At 47.8% G+C, this 24,144-nt stretch overlaps 1 protein-coding gene across 1 annotated transcript in view; it reads left to right on the forward strand.

The window, feature by feature from the left end:
- Positions 1–4,997: 4,997 nt before the first annotated feature.
- LOC146861869 (uncharacterized) overlaps positions 4,998–24,144 on the forward strand; it is a 71,651-nt gene continuing 52,504 nt past the window's right edge. The window contains exons 1-2 of the mRNA XM_085641039.1: positions 4,998–5,257; positions 23,245–23,371. Of these exons, the coding sequence (XP_085497165.1) occupies positions 5,234–5,257; positions 23,245–23,371 (151 nt within the window). The 5' untranslated portion in view covers positions 4,998–5,233. The remainder of the gene's footprint in view (positions 5,258–23,244; positions 23,372–24,144) is intronic.

Here is a 24,144-nt window from a genome sequence, read left to right on the forward strand (position 1 = left end):
CCATACGTACGCGGGTGAGGGTACGGGTCGTACATACACGGGTGGGGGTACGACTCGAACGTACACGGGTGTACATACACGGGGGGTACGACACGTACACGGGTGTACATACACGGGGGGTACGACACATACACGGGTGTACATACACGGGTGGGGGTACGACTCGAACGTACACGGGTGTACATACACGGGGGTACGACACGTACACGGGTGTACATACACGGGTGGGGGTACGACTCGAACGTACACGGGTGTACATACACGGGGGTACGACACGTACACAGGTGTACATACATGGGGGTACGACTCGAACGTACACGGGTGTACATACACGGGGGTACGACACGTACACAGGTGTACATACATGGGGGGTACGACTCGAACGTACACGGGTGTGCATACACGGGGAGGGTACGACACGTACACGGGTGTACATACACGGGTGAGGGTACGACTCGAACGTACACGGGTGTGCATACACGGGGGTACGACACGTACACGGGTGTACATACACGGGTGGGAATACGACTCGAACGTACACGGGTGTGCATACACGGGGGGTACGACTCGAACGTACACGGGTGTGCATACACGGGGGGTACAACACGTACACGGGTGTACATACACGGGTGGGGGTACGACTCGAACATACACGGGTGTGCATACACGGGGGGGTACGATACATACACGGGTGTGCATACACGGGGGTACGACACGTACACGGGTGTACATACACGAGTGGGGGTACGACTCGAACGTACACGGGTGTGCATACACGGGGGGGTACGATACGTACACGGGTGTACATACACGGGGGTACGACACGTACACGGGTGTACATACACGGGTAGAGGTACGACTCGAACGTACACGGGTGTGCATACACAGGGGGTACGACACGTACACGGGTGTACATACACGGGTGGGGGTACGATTCGAACGTACACGGGTGTACATACACGGGGGTACGACTCGAACGTACGGGGGCTGGGGGGGGGTCGGCGCGTATGCGGGCACATGTCTCCATGGTTGCTATGGGTGTTCGGTGCGGACGGTGTTTTTTCCATACGGTTGTAACATCGGACGCACGGGATGGATCGTGATTCCGCGGTCGGACTTCCCTTTTCACATTTGTATGGTAAATCGTCCGTGGACGTGTCGAACACATTTTCCGACCCGAGGACGTGTGGGGAATTATTCCTGATGCGATTCGTATGGTCTTTTTCCCATGTGAATCGTAATTGGCAGTTTGTACGGCACTTGTACGATTCGTACGGTAAAAAGACCGGCTACGAGTCGTACGGGGATTTTTTTTACCGGATCGTAATCGGCACCTCTATATTTTATTTTCGATATTTTTGTACTTACCATGTTGTAGATAGTATCTCGATATTCTTGTCATCGATATTTTTGTGTCCATATTTTTGTAGGTCGATTTTCTCTCCGTCGATATTCTGTCAGACATTCCTAAATGGTGCTTGCTGAGAGGGCTATATATTGGCAACTTTGAGATGTGGGAGGTTTCGGTAATGCCCCTGCGGAGCACCTCAAACGGGAGCAGTCTGTATCTCTAAAGAGGTCTCCTGGGGGCATGGCCAAGATGGCGAGCGGGTAAGACGTGTTTCTTTTGTCTCCCCGCTCCCGAGCGCCTAATCCGGCCTAGATCAGAGTGGTATTCTCTCAATGCACCGCCTTGTGGGGGGAGGCACATGTCCTGTCCCGACTGTGCCTGAGAGGAGCTGAAATTCGGAGCTGGGGCCTGTCTCCGGGCAAGTGAGGGCTCCGGAATGATGTGAGGCCGGTACAAGAAAATGGCGGCCGAAGTCGACTGGGCCCGCTGAGGCCGCTCTTCACACCGGATCTCCCCCGAGGCTCGTCCAGGCCCAGCTGCGACGGACCGGAGACCATCTGTGTGCTGAGGGGGACGTAGAGAGGCACGCAGAGAGCGAGGGGCTACGGGCGGAACGGGGTGACAGGGCTCGGGCCCACATCAGCCTGATTGCGGCCATTGGTTCATCGCAGACGGACCAAAAGGGCGGTGGGGCCCAGTGGAGCCTAGTTCGGCTGGGCCTGAGGCAGAGAGCCCACGAGAGGCGTAACGACAATGGTGAGCTACGCCGTGGCCTCCCCCACCCCATAGGGCTTCGGCCAGAGTCTTCGGCTGGCAGGGTGCAGGAAGGCAAAATCGGTGGAGTCAAGAGCCCTGGACCCGGAGACGGCCTGCTAGCAGAGAGAGGCTACAGGCAGTGGGCACCCACCTACAGATCCTCACGGCGGAGTGCACAAGCGAGGATCCCAGCCTGACCATGCGGCGCCTGTGCATCTGGCGCCCGCACCCCCCGGAGCATGGAATCCGGAGCGGAGGACTGGCCTCGCCGGTTGACTGCGATCACTGCCCCTCTGATCTGGGCCCGCAGGGGAGCAGCTGCGACGCGGCATGGAGGCCCGCGGATGACGATAAGGCCCTGAAGGAGCCAGATGCACAGAGGCCTGGCGAGGAGGACTGCGTGACCCCTAGGCAAGCCGACACATTGCCACGCCAGGATCTCGACACCGAGGCCCACAAGTGAGAGGCTGGGGGGCTTGGCGAGGAGCAGCGAGGGCAGATAGTGCGTGAATCCGGAGGAACTGCGGGCAGGGAGACAGACGCGGCCTATCCTTACACGGCCCAGCCTCTGAGAACACCCCCTGGGGTGAACAGCGAGAAGGGATAGCTATGGCCCGGAAGCGCCCAGGGCAAGAGAGCGCTCTCGGGAGGCAGGAATTCGCTGGTAGTCACAGGGCCGGCGAGACACGCAGCCATAACACAGGGCCATCGGCGAGGATTATTGCATCAAGGCCCTCCAACTGGCTGCACGCGGCAGCCCCTCAAGGGGCCCATTGAAGGGGGAAAGCGGAGCAAACTCCGGGAGAAGACGTTGGGGAGTATTCTCTGATGCCCCATAGGGATAAGCACCCGACAGGTGAACCCGATAAAGGGCCCTACGCCTCTAGTGAATGGAGAGGCGGGGGGGACGTAGCGGCCATGACCTCAGTACGGGGCAAGAAGGACCGGAATCTAAAGGAGATTCTGACCAAGCTCATGTTGGGCAGGACACAGATCCCCACGAAGCCCCGGTCACCCGTTCCTTCTTGGAGACACTCTTCAGCACCTTGCGAGAAGACATTTAGACGCTGAAAGGGGAGATTGCTAGAGAGATGAAAGAGATGCAGCGGGACATTGATGCTGTGGGAGAGCGTGTGGCCTCCATCGAAGATCAAGAACAAGCCCGGGAGGAGGAAGTAGAACAACTACAGCAGGAGCTTCTCCGGCTCAAGGCTCAGCAGATAGACCTCCAGGCGCACACAGAAAGACCTGGAGAATCGCTCTCGATGGAATAACATTTGTGTCAAGGAAGATCCACTCAAGGAAGAAGGCCCAAACATTATGCAATACCTACAAGGCCTCTTGAGGACTGTACTGGACGCCCCACCGGACCTGGACATTAAAATAGACAGGGCACACAGAGTTGGTCTCCCGTGTCGTGCACCGGCACCCCTGCCGGATAGCCTGGCTTACATCCTGCACTTCCAACTAAAAGAGTGCATACTACGAGCAGCCAGGGATAAGCAACCCATACGATACCAAGACCATCCAATCGCCCTCTACCAAGACTTTGCCCTAATAACCCTCCAAAAGCGGAAAGAGTTTCGGTTAGCAACTTCACACCTCTGGAACCAGGGAGTACCATACTCTTGGGGATATCCATTTCAGCAACTTTTTAAGTGGCAGGGCAAATTGCACCAACTCCGATCAATGCAGGACACTTGCCGGGTGCAGGGCATCGAGAACCCACATCAAGAGGAGGTGGAGAGCCGACAGATCAAGACCCCCCGAGATCGTTGGCAAAAGGTCACCGGAAGTCGAAGCACAGAGCGGGCGATGAGACCTGACCCAACGACGATGGTGCAAGAAAGACAGTCGGTGCTGGAGACGCTGTCCAGGGAGACATCCCCCCATGAAGAGACCCTGAACATTTGAGGGACAGATAAGTGGCATATGCAGGGCTGGGTGGGTTTGGCGGAGTCACCTGACGGGAGCGGGGAGGCTCGGGGAATTGACCACACAATACTCTCAAACTTTCTGGACACCATGTACACAAGAACACGATTGGCGGGCCCTGGACATTATGGGGTACAATGGGGTAGGGTGGCCAGAGGTCCAGGATTTGCCCAGATAGTCCGGGTTTTTCGATGACTGCACCGGGTTCCGGCATTTGTTACAAAAACAGATACATTTCCTGGGTTTGAGAGAGGGTCGAGTGAGCCCTCACATTTATCACTGTGCTCAGTAGGTTCACGTTCACACCGGCCATTTCATGACAACATGGACAGAGTTTTGTTTAAAAGACTCTCCTGCTGTGACTTCAGGCAGCACACCATGATTATGGGGGGTGAATCCACCCCTGCCAAGCCCATCACCTGAGTCCAGAATCGCAAAGCTCCCCTTACAACAAACACACTGCAGCATGGCTGAGGAAGTCTTTGATTTTCATGGCTCAGAGGTGTTTGTTTCTGTGGCATGACAATTAAAGACTTCCTTGGCCGCAGTACATATATATCGGAAAAGTAATTGAACTAGAAATAGGGCTAAATGTTGGCACTGGTCAGTCAGTGCAGTATCAACATAGTTTTTTATCTCAATGGCTGTCCCAGTTTTTGTTCGGAAAACCCGGCCACCCTAAGTAACGGGCCCGGCTCGAAGTTTCAGAAACCTTGCATCGCCTCTAAGTTAACTTATGCAGGGAAGCGGAGAGACAGTACGACTCTATCCAGGCGTTACCTCCGGAGATAAGGCTAACCAGCGGTAACTATTGTGTGCTGTCGCTAAAATAAACGCGAACACCAAACTTCTCACCGAGAAGTGCAATGATGCGCCATATTTGACTACGCATGCTCAGGTTGAAAGTGTTACACTGAGCATGCGCTCAAGAGCATCATCTCTGCTCCGAAAGTGCCCGGTTAATTCCAGACTGAATGAGATGCAGGAGATGCACAAAAGATCGGAGCTGGCAGGTGTAAGAGCCCGTTACTTTTCGGATAACTATCAAGGCGGAGTTTTTCGAGTTTGTCTGTCTTGCCTAGTTTTTTACGCTCTCCGTGTTGGTACTGGGTGAGTGCTCCTCCTTATCCGTTATCCGGTTTCAGGGACGCTCTGAAATTCGTCTTGAAAATTCCAGTGAGCAAGAGAGAAATGAACGGCCAAGATTCAGACGAGGTAAGTGTGATTGATGTGTGAAAAAGCTTTAACATAACTTCAGAAACGACGTGACAAGCGCTGCCCACTGTACTCTTGAAACAACGGGGCAGGCGATGGCTAGTGAGTCGTTGAAGATATTTATGCAACACAAAATAAGCAAATAAAATCCCTTCCAGACGACTGCCGAAAAACAGAAAAAACTATCCTAAATTTGACAATTGCACGTCTTTTTTTAAGAAAGACTTTTACACGTAGCCCCATCTCGTCGTGTTACAGCCTCGGCAGTGCATTGCATACATATTTGATTGTAGCGTGCTTTCCACTGGTCACGTATCCTTGGTTTGTAGGTGTCTGTCAAATTTTTATTATGATTGGAGGTCGTCAAAATAGGTCTTTCGGCTACTGCTCCTGTTTTTTGAAGTGCCAGTGGCCGGACCCGGCAGGACCAGCCGCACTTCAAACCTTGGTAGCAATGTAATATGTTTTAATTTGAATACAAATGCCTTATCTTTACATCGCTGCAACGTCCTGGAGGCACCTTTGGAAACCAGTCAAGTTAAAATAAAGTTTCATTTACCAAGGAGAACGTAGTTTGGTTACTTTCGGATAAAGAAGGATAAGAAATTCAGAATCTGTTGGTCTGTTAAATAGCATAAGTGCACACTTTGGTGAGCTCTATAGCTCATATTTTAACATCTAGTTGCGCCCTTCAGTGTAGATTTGCTGTGTAGTCATGCTTCGGTTGCAGTACACTTTTCTAATGCACCATATTCAGTTGACCTATTACGTGCACTGTCACCTTCACCACTTAGTTATGTGGTTATGCTATCAGCTCATGCTTTAGATGATGACCTACTCATAGTCAGGGCTAAGAGTAAGACACCTGCTCCACCTGGTCTGTGCACAACAAAAACATCGCAAAAATTATCAAAAGAAATACTAAAACATTACACTGGAACAAAACTCTTGTCGGCAAACATTGTCTACCTGTGGGTCAGAGAGTCTTTTGAGAGTCTGACTGACAACTTTGTTTGTCGAGGTGCTGGAACTTGGGCCACATTCAGTGGCCCTCCTTCAAAGATGAACTTTTCAATTGAGCTCTGCTTCATTCGATTACAAACCCTTGTTAGTTTACAGACATTCAAGTACTGTATAATCAGCATTCGATATTCCACAAAAAAGTAGGACAAAGAAAATGACAAAAGTGTAAACAGTTGAGCATCCAAAAATCAGCTGTGAAAATGTGTTCCATCAACACAAAGCAATAATAAACCAAAGGACTGATTCTGCCATATGCAATTTTTTTCTTCAGTTTTCACCATTAGAAAATAAATGCAATCTTCCAAACATTGGTTAAAGTAGTTATCAGTTCAATCAGACGTTAACATCTCGTGGCTGCTAAGGTCTCCCTAGTTATTAAGTACTTGAGAATGGGAGAGGAAATTAGTTTAGCACTTTCATTGTAGCTTTGGAGCGATTCCATAAAAAATGAATGTATGTTCAATGCTACATCTGCTGATTGATTCTCTATGATAGTTTAAAAAATTGGTCTCAACACCATCTTAGGTTGACATGATAGTATTTTGAGTGTCGTCAGTGAATGCATACACACTGAGATGAGCACTGTGAACACATCCACAGGACACTTTTTTATCAACGCCTTGACTTCTCCATATAAACATAATTTGGGGATAAGTGAAATTCCATTTCAGATAGATACTGGGCTTACTTCTGATCTCATGTTTTGCTGGCTGCATAAAGATATTCCTAGAGTAAATATTTGGAAGGAATTTTGAAGAACTTCATTTCTGTTGTGTTGAGTAACCCACTCATACTTTTACGGCTACAAAAAATGAGTGAAAATACTTTCGCTTGACATGTATTTTAACATGACATGCAAACATCGTTTTGATTTGTACAAGCATTTTGGCAAACAACTGTCAAGCCATGTCTGAAGGTCCTAGAGACCTCTAGGGTATGTGGGCAGTTGTTGTGACAAGTACTGTCTGTTGATTCCAAATCCTCTGGTACTAGGTACTTTTGTAAGCTTACTAAAATCCCAGGTGCCCACTTCTTAGGTTTTGTGTTTCAAGGTGTGACAAGACCACACAGTCAAGACTTACTATTGGATTGTCACAATGTACGTTTAAAAGCTCACATACAAATAACACTGAACTAATGCACAATGAACTGGTTATCTAGTCGATGCTACATCTATATAAAAGAGGAGGAGTTGTATTCATGTAAGGTTTAAAAGCTAAGCAAAATGTCAAAATTTGCTAATGAAATGAAATCCATCTTTTTGGAAGGTCTGCAGGTGAAGTGACCGCACAGTCTTGCTGTTGTTAGTAGTCTGCAATTGGAGAAGCACAAGGGCCACAAACACAGGAGTATTTGAGGAAAAAAGGGACAAGCAGACCAAAGGGAGGGAAGAGCACCCGGTCAGCCTATTGAAAGACACTTGTTCATTAAAGGGCATCATGAGCTCTTGTGTTATTCCGAACTGTCTCAGGTGAAGTAGTCCTGGGGCTTTATCTAAAAGGAAACATTAAAAGAGGAAGCTAAAGACTATTTCTGCCTCACGGCGATGGTTCTCAGGTCCGACTGGGTGGCAGCAGCACCCATGGCAGGGGCGGAGCAACTGATCTTTCTGTTTTTTCCAATTACATTTTTATTTGTTTTAAATTCTCTAGCAACCAGCAATAAACATACGTAATATGACATCCTTTATGTGCTCGGTCTACAGTATTAGATACAATCCCCGCTATATTTCCCTCTGTTCCGGATGCATGATTTGCCCGCAAATGCCCATCAGCAATGTGCATCGCCTCCCGTTCTGAAATCAAGGATGCCTGGAGCGGTCATTTTCAAGCCCCCACTACCTATTCCACCACACTCATCCCTCAGTTCCCTTCCACCCTCCCCATATTTTCTCAAATTCTTTCATACACCCTCTTGCTTTATAGAATTCTTTTTCCTTCACCTTACAAAATCCAATCTTGTTTCCCAATTACTGTGCCCTATACTATACCCTCGCGCTATATCACGTTTTGCCACCATACATCCCATATTTATCAGTAGTTTTTGGTATCTTGTTTGATACGTTGGGTCTCACATCCCCAGGATTACCAGCTTTGGCATCAATTCCAGTGGAACCCCTGTTGCTTCTTCCAAGGATGTGGCCATTGCCTCCCACTATATCTGAATGCAGAGGCCGCTGCTGCTGATCCTCTTTGAGGTTATTTAGGGGAGGTGCCCGACCCACTAAACAGTCTGAATTACCGTATCATCAGAGCAACAGGAGACTCTCTTTCTCATGCATACTCTGTGCCTGACTCCTAAAGAAGACCATCAGTTGAACCCTGCCCCTGGACCCGCCTTTACTCTGCAGTTTTAGCTTGAGCTTCATCTTCTCACGATAACCAATTACCCCTGTGGACTTGCTGTTTGCTGCTGGCGTTTTCTTTGGACCCTCTACCACTCCTTGCGGAACCCGCTTCGCGGGTCCCGCTGCGGCGTGAGAGCCGTTTGTGCAAAACCTGCGGATTGTTTCAGTGAGGGACTGGACGAGTGCAGGGCTGCGAGCGGCGGGACAGGACTACGTCTCCCAGCAGTCCTGTTAACCCGCGCCTCCTGCCACCTGGCCGCTCTCCCTGCAAGCCCCGCCCCACTCACAGCCTGAAAAAGCCCTTCTGAGCTCCACTGCCTGGGATACCTGTGGACTTGCTGTTTGCTGCTGGCGTTTTCTTTGGACCCTCTACCACTCCTTGCGGAACCCGCTTCCCGGGTCCCGCTGCGGCGTGAGAGCCGTTTGTGCAAAACCTGCGGATTGTTTCAGTGAGGGACTGGACGAGTGCAGGGCTGCGAGCGGCGGGACAGGACTACGTCTCCCAGCAGTCCTGTTAACCCGCGCCTCCTGCCACCTGGCCGCTCTCCCTGCAAGCCCCGCCCCACTCACAGCCTGAAAAAGCCCTTCTGAGCTTCACTGCCCCGGAATACCTGTGGACTTGCTGTTTGCTGCTGGCGTTTTCTTTGGACCCTCTACCACTCCTTGCGGAACCCGCTTCGCGGGTCCCGCTGCGGCGTGAGAGCCGTTTGTGCAAAACCTGCGAATTGTTTCAGTGAGGGACTGGACGAGTGCAGCGCTGCGAGCGGCGGGACAGGACTACGTCTCCCAGCGGTCCTGTTAACCCGCGCCTCCTGCCACCTGGCCGCTCTCCCTGCAAGCCCCGCCCCACTCACAGCCTGAAAAAGCCCTTCTGAGCTCCACTGCCCCGGGATACCTGTGGACTTGCTGTTTGCTGCTGGCGTTTTCTTTGGACCCTCTACCACTCCTTGCGGAACCCGCTTCGCGGGTCCCGCTGTGGCGTGAGAGCCGTTTGTGCAAAACCTGCGGATTGTTTCAGTGAGGGACTGGACGAGTGCAGGGCTGCGAGCGGCGGGACAGGACTACGTCTCCCAGCAGTCCTGTTAACCCGCGCCTCCTGCCACCTGGCCGCTCTCCCTGCAAGCCCCGCCCCACTCACAGCCTGAAAAAGCCCTTCTGAGCTCCACTGCCCCGGGATACCTGTGGACTTGCTGTTTGCTGCTGGCGTTTTCTTTGGACCCTCTACCACTCCTTGCGGAACCCGCTTCGCGGGTCCCGCTGCGGCGTGAGAGCCGTTTGTGCAAAACCTGCGGATTGTTTCAGTGAGGGACTGGACGAGTGCAGGGCTGCGAGCGGCGGGACAGGACTACGTCTCCCAGCGGTCCTGTTAACCCGCGCCTCCTGCCACCTGGCCGCTCTCCCTGCAAGCCCCGCCCCACTCACAGCCTGAAAAAGCCCTTCTGAGCTCCACTGCCCCGGGATACCTGTGGACTTGCTGTTTGCTGCTGGCGTTTTCTTTGGACCCTCTACCACTTCTTGCGGAACCCGCTTCGCGGGTCCCGCTGCGGCGTGAGAGCCGTTTGTGCAAAACCTGCGGATTGTTTCAGTGAGGGACTGGACGAGTGCAGGGCTGCGAGCGGCGGGACAGGACTACGTCTCCCAGCAGTCCTGTTAACCCGCGCCTCCTGCCACCTGGCCGCTCTCCCTGCAAGCCCCGCCCCACTCACAGCCTGAAAAAGCCCTTCTGAGCTCCACTGCCCCGGGATACCTGTGGACTTGCTGTTTGCTGCTGGCGTTTTCTTTGGACCCTCTACCACTCCTTGCGGAACCCGCTTCGCGGGTCCCGCTGCGGCGTGAGAGCCGTTTGTGCAAAACCTGCGGATTGTTTCAGTGAGGGACTGGACGAGTGCAGGGCTGCGAGCGGCGGGACAGGACTACGTCTCCCAGCAGTCCTGTTAACCCGCGCCTCCTGCCACCTGGCCGCTCTCCCTGCAAGCCCCGCCCCACTCACAGCCTGAAAAAGCCCTTCTGAGCTCCACTGTCCCGGGATACCTGTGGACTTGCTGTTTGCTGCTGGCGTTTTCTTTGGACCCTCTACCACTCCTTGCGGAACCCGCTTCGCGGGTCCCGCTGCGGCGTGAGAGCCGTTTGTGCAAAACCTGCGGATTGTTTCAGTGAGGGACTGGACGAGTGCAGGGCTGCGAGCGGCGGGACAGGACTACGTCTCCCAGCAGTCCTGTTAACCCGCGCCTCCTGCCACCTGGCCGCTCTCCCTGCAAGCCCCGTCCCACTTACAGCTTAACCCTCCCCCTACAAATTTAAACAGCTACTTCCGCGTTGCGGGAGCGCGCGGGAGCGCCCGGGGATAAGCCCGGGACAAGGGCGGGACCGTCTGTGGCCGTCAGGGGCCGCAGGAGGCTGGGCTGGGCCCACTCTCTTTCACCTGCATTTCCTTGATTCTATTTGGTTTGCGAAATAGGTTCTGGGTATGCCATCATCGGCCCTAGGTGGAACACCAGCGAAGGAGGGGGGAGGCAACACCGGGACTCTGGACAATTATTTTAAATCGGTAAAGGGTGACGGGGGTAACGAAAATTCTCTGGAGACGCGCAGGGCAGAGCGACGTCGCTCGATTGAACACCTGAAAAATAGGCCCCTCAGTGATATAACTCCCTATCCTATCTCTCAAGAGGAAGGTTCCCTTAATGCTAGCCAGGATCTTTTATTCCAAGAAGATGTTCCCCTATTACTACGGGATAGTTCTTCCATTCCTGGCCCACTTCCTAAACAAACTACGGCCACCACTCCACTACTAGTTGCCAGTAGTACGGTAGTTGATTTACTCACCCAAACGCACACCAGAGCTAAAACCAGGACTAACAAGCCAAAGCAAACTGTGGTGGCAGAGGTGCATGACCCACCACCAAATAAGCGCAGAAGGAAGTTGAGGGGTGGTCAGGGGAAGACCAAGACTCCCCACTCTGATTTTGGAAAGTCACTTAAGTCCGTACCTATGTTGGATAGGCCATTAGCTAATGTGCACAAGGCTACTCCCCTTAAGGGTACTAACACTATTACCACTGCGTCTACCAGCGACAAAGGGAAGAGCCCACTTAACACATTACTTCCTGGCATCTCTTTGGGGAGCATTGAATCCCTAATTAGATCACTCCTGTTGCCCATTAGCAAGAGCTTGCAGAAAATAGAACTCAGGCTGACCATTCTGGAGGCAACCTTAACCACCCTGAAAACCTCGGACAACAAACAGAGTAGAACCACCAAGTCCAACCTACCAATAGGAACCTTCCCCAATATTCAAAACGCACCGATCCACACGGGGCCTCCTCTGGGCTCCACTGCCGCTCCTCTTTTACAGCCACTTATGGCTATCTCAGTTCCAATTCCTTCTAGCATTCCTAACATCCTACCACCACAGACAGATGGCCCAGCTTTCCAACGTACAGATACTGGCTCAAACCCTCGGGTCTTACCTAATGCTGGTACTGCCCCTCTATTCCCTGGTAAGCCTGCCCCTAGACCACGGGGACCAGACCTACCACCAGAGGCTAACAGCCTCATGGTGGTTTTGGCTGGTGTTCCTTCTTTAGAACTGGGTGAAAATGAGAACTTTCACTCACTCAAGAGGAAAACCATTAAATGGTTGAATTGGAACAGACCTCTCCCAGTCCACCTCAACAATGAGATCATTATGGTAAGAAGGGTACCTTGGTTGGGGAAGTCGGGGAAATCAATAGCAGGGGACTGTATCATTGTGTCTTTTCGAGACCCTGGAACAGTATTACACATTTGTGCTGGGTCAAATAGATCACTGGATTCTACCATACAGACTTTGCCAGTTTCCTTCTTTTTCCCTCCCATTCGCATGCACCATGATTTGTCACAAGGTAACTGGTCAAGGGTGGAACGAAGATCTAGACATAGGGGATATGCTCCACGTCCAGTTTATCGACCTCCGGAGACTCCCTTTTTGGACCACAATCGTTTTAACTGCCTGAACGGTTTGGATGGTGTGGACTGACTGCCCCCAAACCCGGACTCAAATCCTGTGACCTTGGGTAACGGTCCCAGTAAACTTCCTGATCCGGCTGAACCCACCGCTGAAAATGACCCTGTTAGAGCAATTGGCGTAGTTTCTGGCTCTGGCGCTGGCTCTTCCACCTCTGCAATCTGTTCTGTGGCTTCTCCAGCGCACATGAGACTAATTTGGTGGAATGTGGCTGGCCTAGCCAGCAAACTGGGCACCCAAGACTGGATAACTTACATCGAGTCCGGGGATGTTTGTATGCTCCAAGAGACTTGGGCAAGGGAAGATTACAACCATCAAGGTTACGAGTCATTTTCCATCCCGGCTAGGTGGGAGGGTAAGGGCCGCCCCTCTGGTGGACTTACAACTTGGGTGGCATCCCACTTAGGATGCCAGGCTTCACGCTTACCGGTGCCATCAGATGATATCCTAGTGGTTTTATTAGCCTGGCCAAACCTACCGAAACTTGCCCTGATAAATATTTACTCCAGGCCAGTGGGAGCTTCGCGTGAATCTCCCACTATAGAGGAGCTTTCAGTATACTTAGCGGAAATGCCAAGAGACATTCCTTATATAGTGGGAGGGGATTTAAATTCCCATTTCGAGCCGCTGGTCGGCCTCGTAGAGGGATTCCCCATGGAAGAAGAGTCCAGGTGGTCAGTACCCTCTGTTGTAGCACCTTCCCCAAAGGTATGGACGCCTGTGGCATTTCAGATTACTGCCCTTACCTTAAAGTATGGAATTAGAGCCTGCAATGGATGTATTAAGTCTGATGTACCAAGCAAAACCACGTACAACAGAGTGGGAAGAGAGTCCCGCTTGGATTATGCCCTTGTGCAGATAGTGAACTGGTCTTCTATCTTGGACTTTAGGGTTGTGGAGAGATTGGATAGTGACCATAACGCCCTTGAACTCGATCTTAGCCATCCTGGGCTAAAGACCTCCACAACAACTATGGAGGAGTTCAAACCTGAACTACTATTAGATAATAACAGGAGAAGAATCAGGTGGGATAAACTAGCTTCGAGCCAAGTGAAACTTTCGAAGCTCTACGCAGGTTTAATCCCTATTTTGGAAAAGTGGGAGAGCTAGCCAATGACGTGGGCAATATAGACCACCATGAGAAATTATATCAGGCTCATGAGGACCTTATAAAGGGAGCGGCCTCTGAGCTTTTTAGCAGGGTTCAGAATCAGAGGAGGACCCAGCAACACAAGTCCCTATGGTATAATGCAGCCTGCAGGAAGGCAAAGGGAGAACTCCTTAGAAGCATCAAGGAGGGTACAGGCAGAGAGAAGCTGCGAGAAAATAGACGGGCTTATAAAAAACTGGTTACCCATGCTAAAACCGAATGGGAGGAGAAGCAGTGGGAGGAGCTCACCACTTCCCTCGCAGCTAGAGACCACCAAATGTTTTGGAGAGTAGTAAACGGGGGGTCGGGGAACCTCCTTTCGGCAATAGAGCCAAATATTGCAGCAGGGGTGTGGCAGGCACACTTCCAGTCTCTCTACAGTTCTGAGCTGGGAGTAACTAAGATTGACATCGGTACTGGACTGGCAGAGTATGGCGGGGATTTGATAACAGTGGGCGAGGTGAAGGTAGCATTATTGGGACTCAAAGGCGGAAAGGCGCCAGGACTGGATGGCCTGCCCGGGGACCTGTTCAAGCAGGAGCCCGGTGTCTGGGCCCCCTATCTGGCTGCTGTGTTTAATGGAGTTTTGCGTGGCATGGAAATCCCGAGTACTTGGCTGGGGGCAGAGGTGGTTCCTATATTTAAAAAGGGCTCGCCCCTGCTCCCAGCCAACTACAGACCAATCAGTTTAATTGACGTGTCACAGAAGCTGTTTGGCAGGATACTGCTGAATCGGCTTCAGGACTGGGTGGAGGAAACAGGCGCCCTCAGTCCGTACCAGGCGGGATTTAGAAAGGGAGTTTCCACAGTGGATCAGGTTTTTCGTCTGAACGTTATCTACTGGAGGGCAGCAATATTGGAAGGGGGTAGCTTATACACCATATTTGTGGATCTGAGGGCTGCCTTTGACCTCGTGCCCAGAGGAAAACTCTGGAGTGTTCTGGCTGAGATGGGGGTCCCCCCAGACATCCTGATAATTTTAAAGAGATTGCACCATAATAACTATGCCCGGGTCAGGTGCGGGAAACTTGGGGAACTAACGGACAGATTCCCCGTTGACAGGGGGGGTTAGACAGGGCTGTGTATTGGCACCGACCCTGTTCTGCCTCTTCGTCAACGGGGTAATCGCCCATCTCAATGGAACTGAATACACTGATGCCCCAAAATTGAATGGCAGCAGGGTGCCTGCAATCATGTTTGCCGATGACACCCTGCTGCTGTCCAAAACCCCTATGGGGATACAGAGGATCCTTGATTCTTTTGTGGCTTTCTGCACAGATAGGGGGTTAGAAATCAATTCTACCAAAACCAAGTTTATGGTCCTGAACCCAACCCCAAGATCACGCCCGAACCCTTTACTGGGAGCATCACGTTTAGAGAGAGTCTCCACCTTTGAATATCTAGGTGTAACGTTGAATGAAACCATGTCGTGGGGAACTCACCAGACTAGGGCTAATCTTAAATTAGTGCAGGCCACTGGCGGCATCGTCCGGTTGATGAAAAGCTCGACATATCGACCGCTGGGGCCGCTTATTCAGATATATAAGGCTCAGGCAAGAGGAGCTCTGATGTACGGGGCGGAAATGTGGGGTCACACAGCTTCCTGCAGCTTGTCTATTACTGAGAACAACTTCATTAGACAGATAGTAGCACTCCCGTCCAGTACCCCGCTCCTCCCCCTGAGGATGGACCTGGGGCTGAGACCAATAGCAGATGAACTAGGTCTCAGACCCATAGTCTTCTGGCGAAGGCTATGGAGCAGCGAAGAACTTTCTTCTTATAGGGCGGAACTGAGGGAGTTTCTAACCCACCCTAAGGCTCTACAGATCCCGTGGATAAAATATATAAAAAAGTCCTGTACGGGATTGGGGCTCCCCGACCTGTGGTCGGATCCAGCTAACGCCTCACTAAGGATCCCACGAAGAGCTTTGGTTAATGCTTACCACGAGCAGAAATTATCTATGGCCCTAGACTGCAAGGATGAGGGGTCATTAACATTTGTATTCGCGCAAAGCAAGGACTCATACCGGCTGGAGAGGGTTCTGGACGCTATGTCTCCTGTGTTGGCCAGGAAGCTATTTCTCCAATGGAGGTATGGCACATTGCCTCTGCGAACTTACACCTGCTCCTGGTCAACACTGCCATCTACTAAGCTTTGTCCGGCATGTGTGGGAGCAGAGGAAAGCGATCTGCACGTGGTCTTGTTTTGTCCAACTTACAAGGCCGCCAGGAAATATTGGCTCCTACCACTCATTAGAAACCTTGGTTCTAGGGAGTACCTCCCGGTGTATAGAATTTTAAAAACTGACGTTTCAGGTCCAATTGTGTTTGCACTAGCCAAATTTCTTACTAATGTCTGGCATATTCGCACCCGTATTTTAAAGTCGCAGGCTCCCACCTAATTTTAAGTTCTAATTTTAATTGTATGGTCTTTTATCTGATGTGTTTCCTGATTATTTTCTCTGATGGTTTTATATGTTCATATGTGCTTCTTTTGTATATCTGTTATGGCCAAATTGGCCGAAATAAAGAATAAATATATATATATATAATTACCCCAATAATTCTTGCATTGTCCCAGAATCTTTGATAAGGGTAGGCAACCCATAATGCTAGCAGGGAGTGTAAACTTGCTCAAGATGAACTGCAGCCATTGCAAGGGCTGCACTTCTCTTGAGAAAGCTGTATGCAGGATACAGTGATGGGTAGGGAACACGCCCAGTTGTCACAGGTGAGGGTAGAGGGGATGTAGCTAGCCACTTCGTTTGTGCTGTATTTTCTTTCAGGCCCTGTGTGACCTTCCTGAAACCAGTGGGGCACCCCCTCAGCCCCTTTCAAAGGTATTTTGATCCAAACCAGACATTGTGCTCTTCTGGCCATTCGACGTAAAGGACTGGTAGTACTACAACATTTTATGTTCCCTGTCCCAGTGTTCGGCCCATTTAATCCTCTGGGATTGTGAATTTACTGTGAGATGTGAAGTGACTTGTCATGAGAAGTACATCCCTCATCCACAGCCTCCAAGTCTTGATACATAAACATCTACTAATGCTTTTCTGTTCATCACCTAGTGTCCCTACAGTGTGATGGTTGCATTAATAAAGTGCTTCATGCCCCTGACAAGTGCCAAAGCAGTTTCAGGAGTCTGGTAGCGATCTACGGCTTGGGCTGTGCGTGGTTGGAAGGGCGTGGCTTTGTAATGTGGTCTGTGTAAATAGTATTTTGCTGTCATGCATGCATTTTATTGATTTGCATTACGATTAGCTGCTTCTTTGCGGGTTTTGGTACCGTTGCTGTTATGCTAACAGATCCCTGCCTGCTGTCTTTTTTCTGTTCAGCGATTACTCATGTGATCTTCTTTTGATAAGCACTCTAGATTATTATTGGTTTCCACTACCTACGTTTCTTTGGGCATGCTACTTAGACAAGGGCTGGTGTCCACATGACTGATCTCTTCCTCCACCTTCTCTACTTGATTTGACAATGAAATGTGTGACAGGCAGTGAACCGGCACGCCGCTTGGACCTGGTACACATGCTCACCTAGTCGGGCAGCGAGTGGTGTGAACAGTGATTCAACTGGACATCAGGCTTTTTAGAAGTTTGTTCTACATTATTAATGTGTAAACAATACCACAAAATGTCCTGGAAAAAAAAGTTTGCAAGCCTGTGAGCTTTCTGCAAACTTATTTTCTAGCAAGGAGTTCATTGTGCTCAAATTCATGCAGAGAACACTATATGAAGGCTTTTGTACTCGCCTGCCCATGTACAGAGAGACTTTACCACTCTTCTAGGGCATGCACGGTGCCTTCAGTGGCGATTACAATGTTCCTTTTTAGTTCACATACACTTATGTGAGGGATCATGATAAGGCATACTTATAAAACTTATAGAAATATCGAACACAAACACCCATAAGATGTCAGTTTGCAAATGTTGTGTCATTATTTTTTAAATGTTTATTTGTCACTCAAACAAGACATTCTTTATTAAGAAGCTGATTAGAATGTTTTTTTGCTGACATTCATTTGGAAAGAACTCAAGTGATTGAAAGACTTCAGTCTTCAGTTTTTTTTCTGCTTGTGAAGAAACACATTCATCTGCTTCCACCGAACCTGACTTTGACTCAACGTCATCTTCTGATTAGATGGCCCATGTAACACCTAGAGTTTACCCACATCTTACATTTACTTACTTTGACCATTATCCCTTTCTGACACATAATCTTGAGCACATGTTCTAGTCTTCAATTTTTGGCCTCAAATATGTGATGATAAGGAAAGCAACTCCATTCCCCTCCTCCACAAACAACTCTGGTCGTTGCTCTCTGAAATCTAGTTGAAGCCAAATGGCCTTCATTCAACTTCATTAGCATCATCAAGTGTAATGGGTGGAAGAGAAATATGAATTTAAGGAATTTATTTACTTAATTAATGTTGTCACGATTTCATACGTGAGCCTTCGGATGGCAGTTCTTTAGGCTACATGGTCAAGGTAGATGGATGATTTCTTTGTAATTACTAAAGAGGCCAAACATTCTTATTAATCACTGCAATCTATGATGGTAGTGGCACAAAGTTTCCATTTCTTTCCCTAATTGGGATATTGCTCTAATAACCTTGGGGGCCACCTCTTTTAAGATGCCCAGTTTCTCTGTGTGAAATTCTGAAGCCTTTCTCTTCTATATAACTCATCCACTCCAGACTCCACCTGCATAAGCTGCTGGTTTTCATGGGGGGGGGGGGGGGGGGTTAGTAGTTTGGCTGCTGTCACCCTTGCTTTGTTTTAACAATCATCTCAACACATCAAAATTTCGTTGTTGGCAAGCCTACTTAAGAGGACATATATTATATAGTGCCTTCCACCATTTTTTGGGTTTGACTAAAAAGTATACCTCTGTATTTCAAAGCGTACTCTGTAGTAGGTTGTTTTGTGTTTCCCAGTGTTTGTTAGGGATACTTTTGAAGCTGTACATGACTGTTAGATACCTCAGTATCATTCTACATTTACCCTTCTATTTTCTGTCTGCAATAGAACTCAAAATGTTCAATATAGTATTTGCTGCTTTACCAAGGTGGTAGTTTTACTCTTGCATGACTGCTTCATGTTCTTTAGAGACATTGCCTTGATCTTTTGGCATGACACGTGGCTTTGTTAGAAGGTGATCAAAGTGCTGACCATTGAGACTCTAGCAGTGTAGGAGCAGTGCCATCTTCATAGCCATCTTAAATCACTTCCCTCCAATAGCTTGCACATCGTTTTCAGATCCATGGTCCCACTTGATTGAAATTCAGATTGTGCCCTATTTTGCAATGATTAACTAAAGGCAAGGTTATATCAATAAGTGTGGTAGATATTTCAAAAGCGAGTTATAAAAGTTGTGCCATTCTCTACTTGTGTGAACCCGGTAGCGAAGGACCATCCATTAATAACAAATGATATCTAAAAACAACCCACCCTATCCATTGTTCACAGTAGCCAACCTTGCACAATCAACATTCAGAAAATAGATAATGATCCTGTAAGAGTATCTAAGAGAACACTGAAGGTCATGTATAGCCTATACTAACCTTTACTGTAGATGAGGTAAATGTGCCCGCTCTGAAAGCCGTGTAGGAATAATGCCACACACAACGTATCCATGCTATCCTGGAATGAGTCTCCACTCCCCATCCTCCCCATCATACCAGCTGTACTTGGGAAGGGGGGCTCATAATCCAAATAACCCAGCCTTTTGCTAGTATTTTCTGACGTGCCAAACTAGTCAGTAGGATCAGACTTGAGTAAACACTGACATTAAGTGTATCAAAACTCAGCCTAGTTTGGACTCTAGTCAGCGAGCACAGGGAGAATAAAGCACAGTAAATATGAAACCCACAGAATAACTCTTTTAAATGACATACTAGAATGTGCGTCAGACTTCTACAGGTCCCTCTGCCTTGTCCTCTCTTTCAGCATGCGGGCACAGCCATGTTTAGTCCATCTTCGATTGACATCCATTGGGGTCAATTCACTGCTTGACTCAATGCTGATGCAATAAGGATTGCTCAATAGTGGTTGCTAGCATGGAGGCCTGTAATTACTAACCAGATTTAAGTGCCAACATGCACAACACAGCCAATGAAGAGGTATGTTTGTGAGGGAGGTCTGAGCACTCTTCCCCCCTAGTGGGCTTGGTGCAAAACATATTGGTGAAAAGTGGAAGTACCAGTGGAAGCAGTGGTACCTGTCGTGGTACTTCAAAAAATGTATGCTACATAAGACCTTACATTTGATTCTGGCCTCTGCTGGGAGTTGGTGGAGAGTTTGAATGGTAAGTTTACTGTCCCACCCTAAGGAGTTCCTTGCAGATGGTTTCTTGATTGTGTCTTAGTTTTCAGCTGTCTTCTAAGCATAGTTTTAGCTGTTTTCCTATTTTCATTCATTTCTCTCATCAGATTTCCTCAACCAGCTGAGAATAATTTTAGCATTAGGTATGTGTTTTTTATTAATTCCAAATAATAAGCAACTGGTACTAGTTTGTAGGATAAACCCACAGCAATTCCACCAGATGGTCCTTGGCCTTCTTTCCACTGACTAGAGCTGTTTGAACCACTTTACATCCCACCCTGTAAAATCACACCCATAAACTGTTATGCTGTAGTAAATACAGCCGTGTTCTTTTTTAAATAACTCCACTTTTATTCAGAAATTCTTGTATCTATATAAATGGAAACTACACACCCTTATCTATGGTTACAGATACTAGCAACCCTTCTCTGTAAAACACATCTCTCATAATCTGGAGCACAAGCCTCAGGACCACCCTCTTTGAGAAATAATCATTAATCACTAAAATGTATTTTATGCTACTGTTGATCATTTTGAAGAGACCCAAGTAATTTGTAGATAAATGGTATTATGGACCATTAGGAACTGCACAAGTTGTAATGGGAGTGAACAACACTCCTTGAGTTAAATGCATATTATCTGTGGTGTTCGTATGCGGCCACTAGTCAGTAATCCATCCCAATTTCTTAGAAGCGGTTTAATTAATATATACTTAATACTCTCATTGAACTATTTTGCTTCTTAAATTCACTGGAGATCATATGTCATTTGAAGGATAAGTGATTATTAGGGGAGACACGTCTTACTGAACTTTCCAAAAGATTTGCAAATCGGGTATGGGTAGGTCCACAACTACATATTTATTTTACTTCTGTTAAAGATTTATTACACAGAATGTCTTTCCTTCATTCCTCATCACTTGCTTACTGGAAATGTGGCATCACCAACCAGAGCAGGCACAATAGGAATACAAATCTGTGTTCTGTTTAGCATGTTCAAAATTAAGTAACAATACATGAGGAAGGACCCGCACAGATCCCGACAGACGGCGATTCATAGGGCAGAGCAATATGATGCATATACCCCTTCAGAGATAAAAATAACGACAATGTCACATGCTCTTGAGCTCTGAGAGCACCTGGAAAATGTCTTTGGAAAAGTTAGCCAAGGGGCAGAAACAGTAAGATGATGCAAATCAACCCCCCCTCTAGTGTAAAATGTGCCTTCTGCATTGCCTAGCTAATTATGGTAATATGTTTCAAACTCTATCTTTCATATCTAATAATAAGATGCTAAGCTTCATTTACAACTTGTAGCTAACTGGTATTTAAAAATGTATATGGTGTGTGTTTGTACACTCCACAAGGATACACGCAGGCACGTGATTGGTAATGGTCGACATACTAAAGAAAAACAATAACTTGTATTGCTTACGGTCTTGTTGTATGTACATAATTTGCTTGTCCCAGAAACCAATTAACTATACTGATTACATTAGGTGAATGATGTATTTTAAGCAGATGCACTGCTTTTTTAAAGTAATGTTACTCTTTTCCTATATATGAATAAGATATTGTACTTAGTTGTTTCTACAGTTTTGTCATGTTATTGGGTTTCCATCTACCGTATTCCATGATGTGTATGGAGGTATGTATGTTGTGTGCTTGCATTAGAGGCGGGGACCTATGTTCTGATCAGTGCGCCCTAACGCCCAGGATTGAGGATGCCTTTACTTATGGTAAATAGTCTCTTGCCCAAAGCAGGTGGTCAAGAATGTATTTCTCAACTTGGAAAACTTTTATAATGGCATGAAAGACTGAAGTCGTGGGCTAGTGGTGAACAGTATGTCAAATCGCCTTATGGCAGAACAACAAGGCCAGTGGGAGTGTGATCATGTCATCCTAAAAGTCAATACAATGGTGAAGCAATGATTAACAAATTATCTACTGTGAATGGAATGGGTGTGTAAAAAAGTGAATACAATTAGATACAGATGAAAGGGAAAAAATAAAAACTAATGAATGCTAGATTTTGACTGGTGTTTCTTTCATCACAACTGAATTATTGAAGCAGTGCCCTTTGGAGAGCACTCGGCCCTTCTCCTGCCAGACTTCCTTCTTTGTTCTCTTACTGATGGTGTTCATGATGATGAAGTGGGTTCTTTCCTGCCTGTTTGCACTGGTCCCACATAGTTTGGCATAGCATTTAAAGTGACTATAGCTGACGAAAGGAGGGTAAGAGATGACTTCAACATTAGAGGTATGACCCCTTGCTCTTTGTCTCTTTCTCTCCGCTCCCAAATATGTTTCCTCACTTTTGACCAGCCCATAGAGCATGACCGCCCAAGTCATTTGAAAGAGGTGACCGCATGTACTCGGAGGGTGGCTCAGATGTGTTCATGACAAGTACACAGAGGAATGGGAGTCATATATTCTTTTAGACAAATTACTAGTGTCAACACGCCCAGCGTACTTAAAAAAGTTGATCATGCCGGCCCTTTAATTGTGAGTTTTTCTTACCATCCCCTCTCTTCCTAAGTGCGTAAAAGAGGACCACCGGTTAGGAAACCCCAGTTTGCACATGTCTGCTTCATTCTGACTATCATTACATATTGACATGTGGAAACTCATTCGGAGATCAGAGCTATCCCACAATCCAGCAGTCACCCATGCAAAATGTCAGCATGTTGAATACAGACCCAGAAATCAGGGAGGTGGCCACTTTTTAAGGCTGCATTTCAGTTGTTACATGATTTTTCTACTCTCCCTACTCCTAAGCACAGGGTGCTCTAGTGACAGATTTTCTGTGAGCTTTATTTTTTTGTCTGAGTGATGTTAGTGATAATGAAAGCTGTCAGGCTGTAAAATGTTGTGTGAGTGGATGTATATTTTCCTTCCAGTTGTAAGCTATTGGAAACTGTTGCTGTACTGATAACCAATCTGTGATATGTAACTATTAAGAAGCTCATTTGATTGAATTCCTTCTGGAGGGCACTTAACAGTATTGTGCTTGCTATGCATTAAGAGAAGAGGGACGAGATGGGAGTAAATGCCACGTTACTAATCCATGTAATCTCATTTATGTTTATAGCTGCGGGAAGTGACTGAATTTTAACATGATCTGTTGTTCTAGGCACAAGTTAAATTCCGTGATGTTGCTGCATTTTTCACTGAAGAGGAATGGAAGCTTTTACACAGGTGGCAGAAGGAGTTTTACAAGAATGTGATGAAAGAAATTCATCAAGCCCTAATTTCGCTGGGTAAATTCATATGCGCTTGCTTTTACATTGCACTGAGTGGTATTATTTATTGACTCCAGTGGCAGGTTCCTCTTAGTGCATAGAAACACATAGGAGCATCATCTGCTCTTTGGTGAAGCACAGGCTGTATACCATATTTTACTTGGTCTACAGTTTATCTCCTGTCTCAGAGAGGAGGTAGGGTGGGAGCTGCCCACTGTCATTGGCAGGTCAAGGATACCCGGTTCAGAGACAGATAACAGTCCTGAGGCCATGCAGTCTGTATTTGCTTTAGCACATCTAACCTAAACCCTCAGGGGGAAAAGAATCTTCCACAACTCACTCTCTATGAGGGTGAGACCCGGAAGCCCCCTCACAGAGACCAGGATGGGCTAATAGCAGACAGCATGGCTGCACAACTGACCTTTCTAGGGATTCGCATTCAGATGGAGACACTACTCTATTAGATGCATCTACCATAATTGAAACTGCACCACCTGTTCCATACAGTATCCATGTATAGAAGTTGCCCTTCCCGATAGCTATAAGAACAAATATGAGTAGGATTAAAGGACAGACAGCATTTATTGTCCTTTATTGCTAGTTGTCTCTTTTATTTTATTTGCCTTTCATATGTATTTGTTATGATCTTCATAACATCAGTACATAGATTTCCATTTTATGGTTTATTATTGAAAGAAACTTTTTATGATGTTTATTTTTTCCGTTGTATTGAAGGAATTGTTTTAATGCTGTTTTAATATACCTCTTTATTTGAAATAAGTATACTCTTC

Source organism: Triturus cristatus, chromosome 2_2, assembly GCF_964204655.1.
Source record: "Triturus cristatus chromosome 2_2, aTriCri1.1, whole genome shotgun sequence".
Lineage (NCBI taxonomy): Eukaryota > Metazoa > Chordata > Amphibia > Caudata > Salamandridae > Triturus > Triturus cristatus.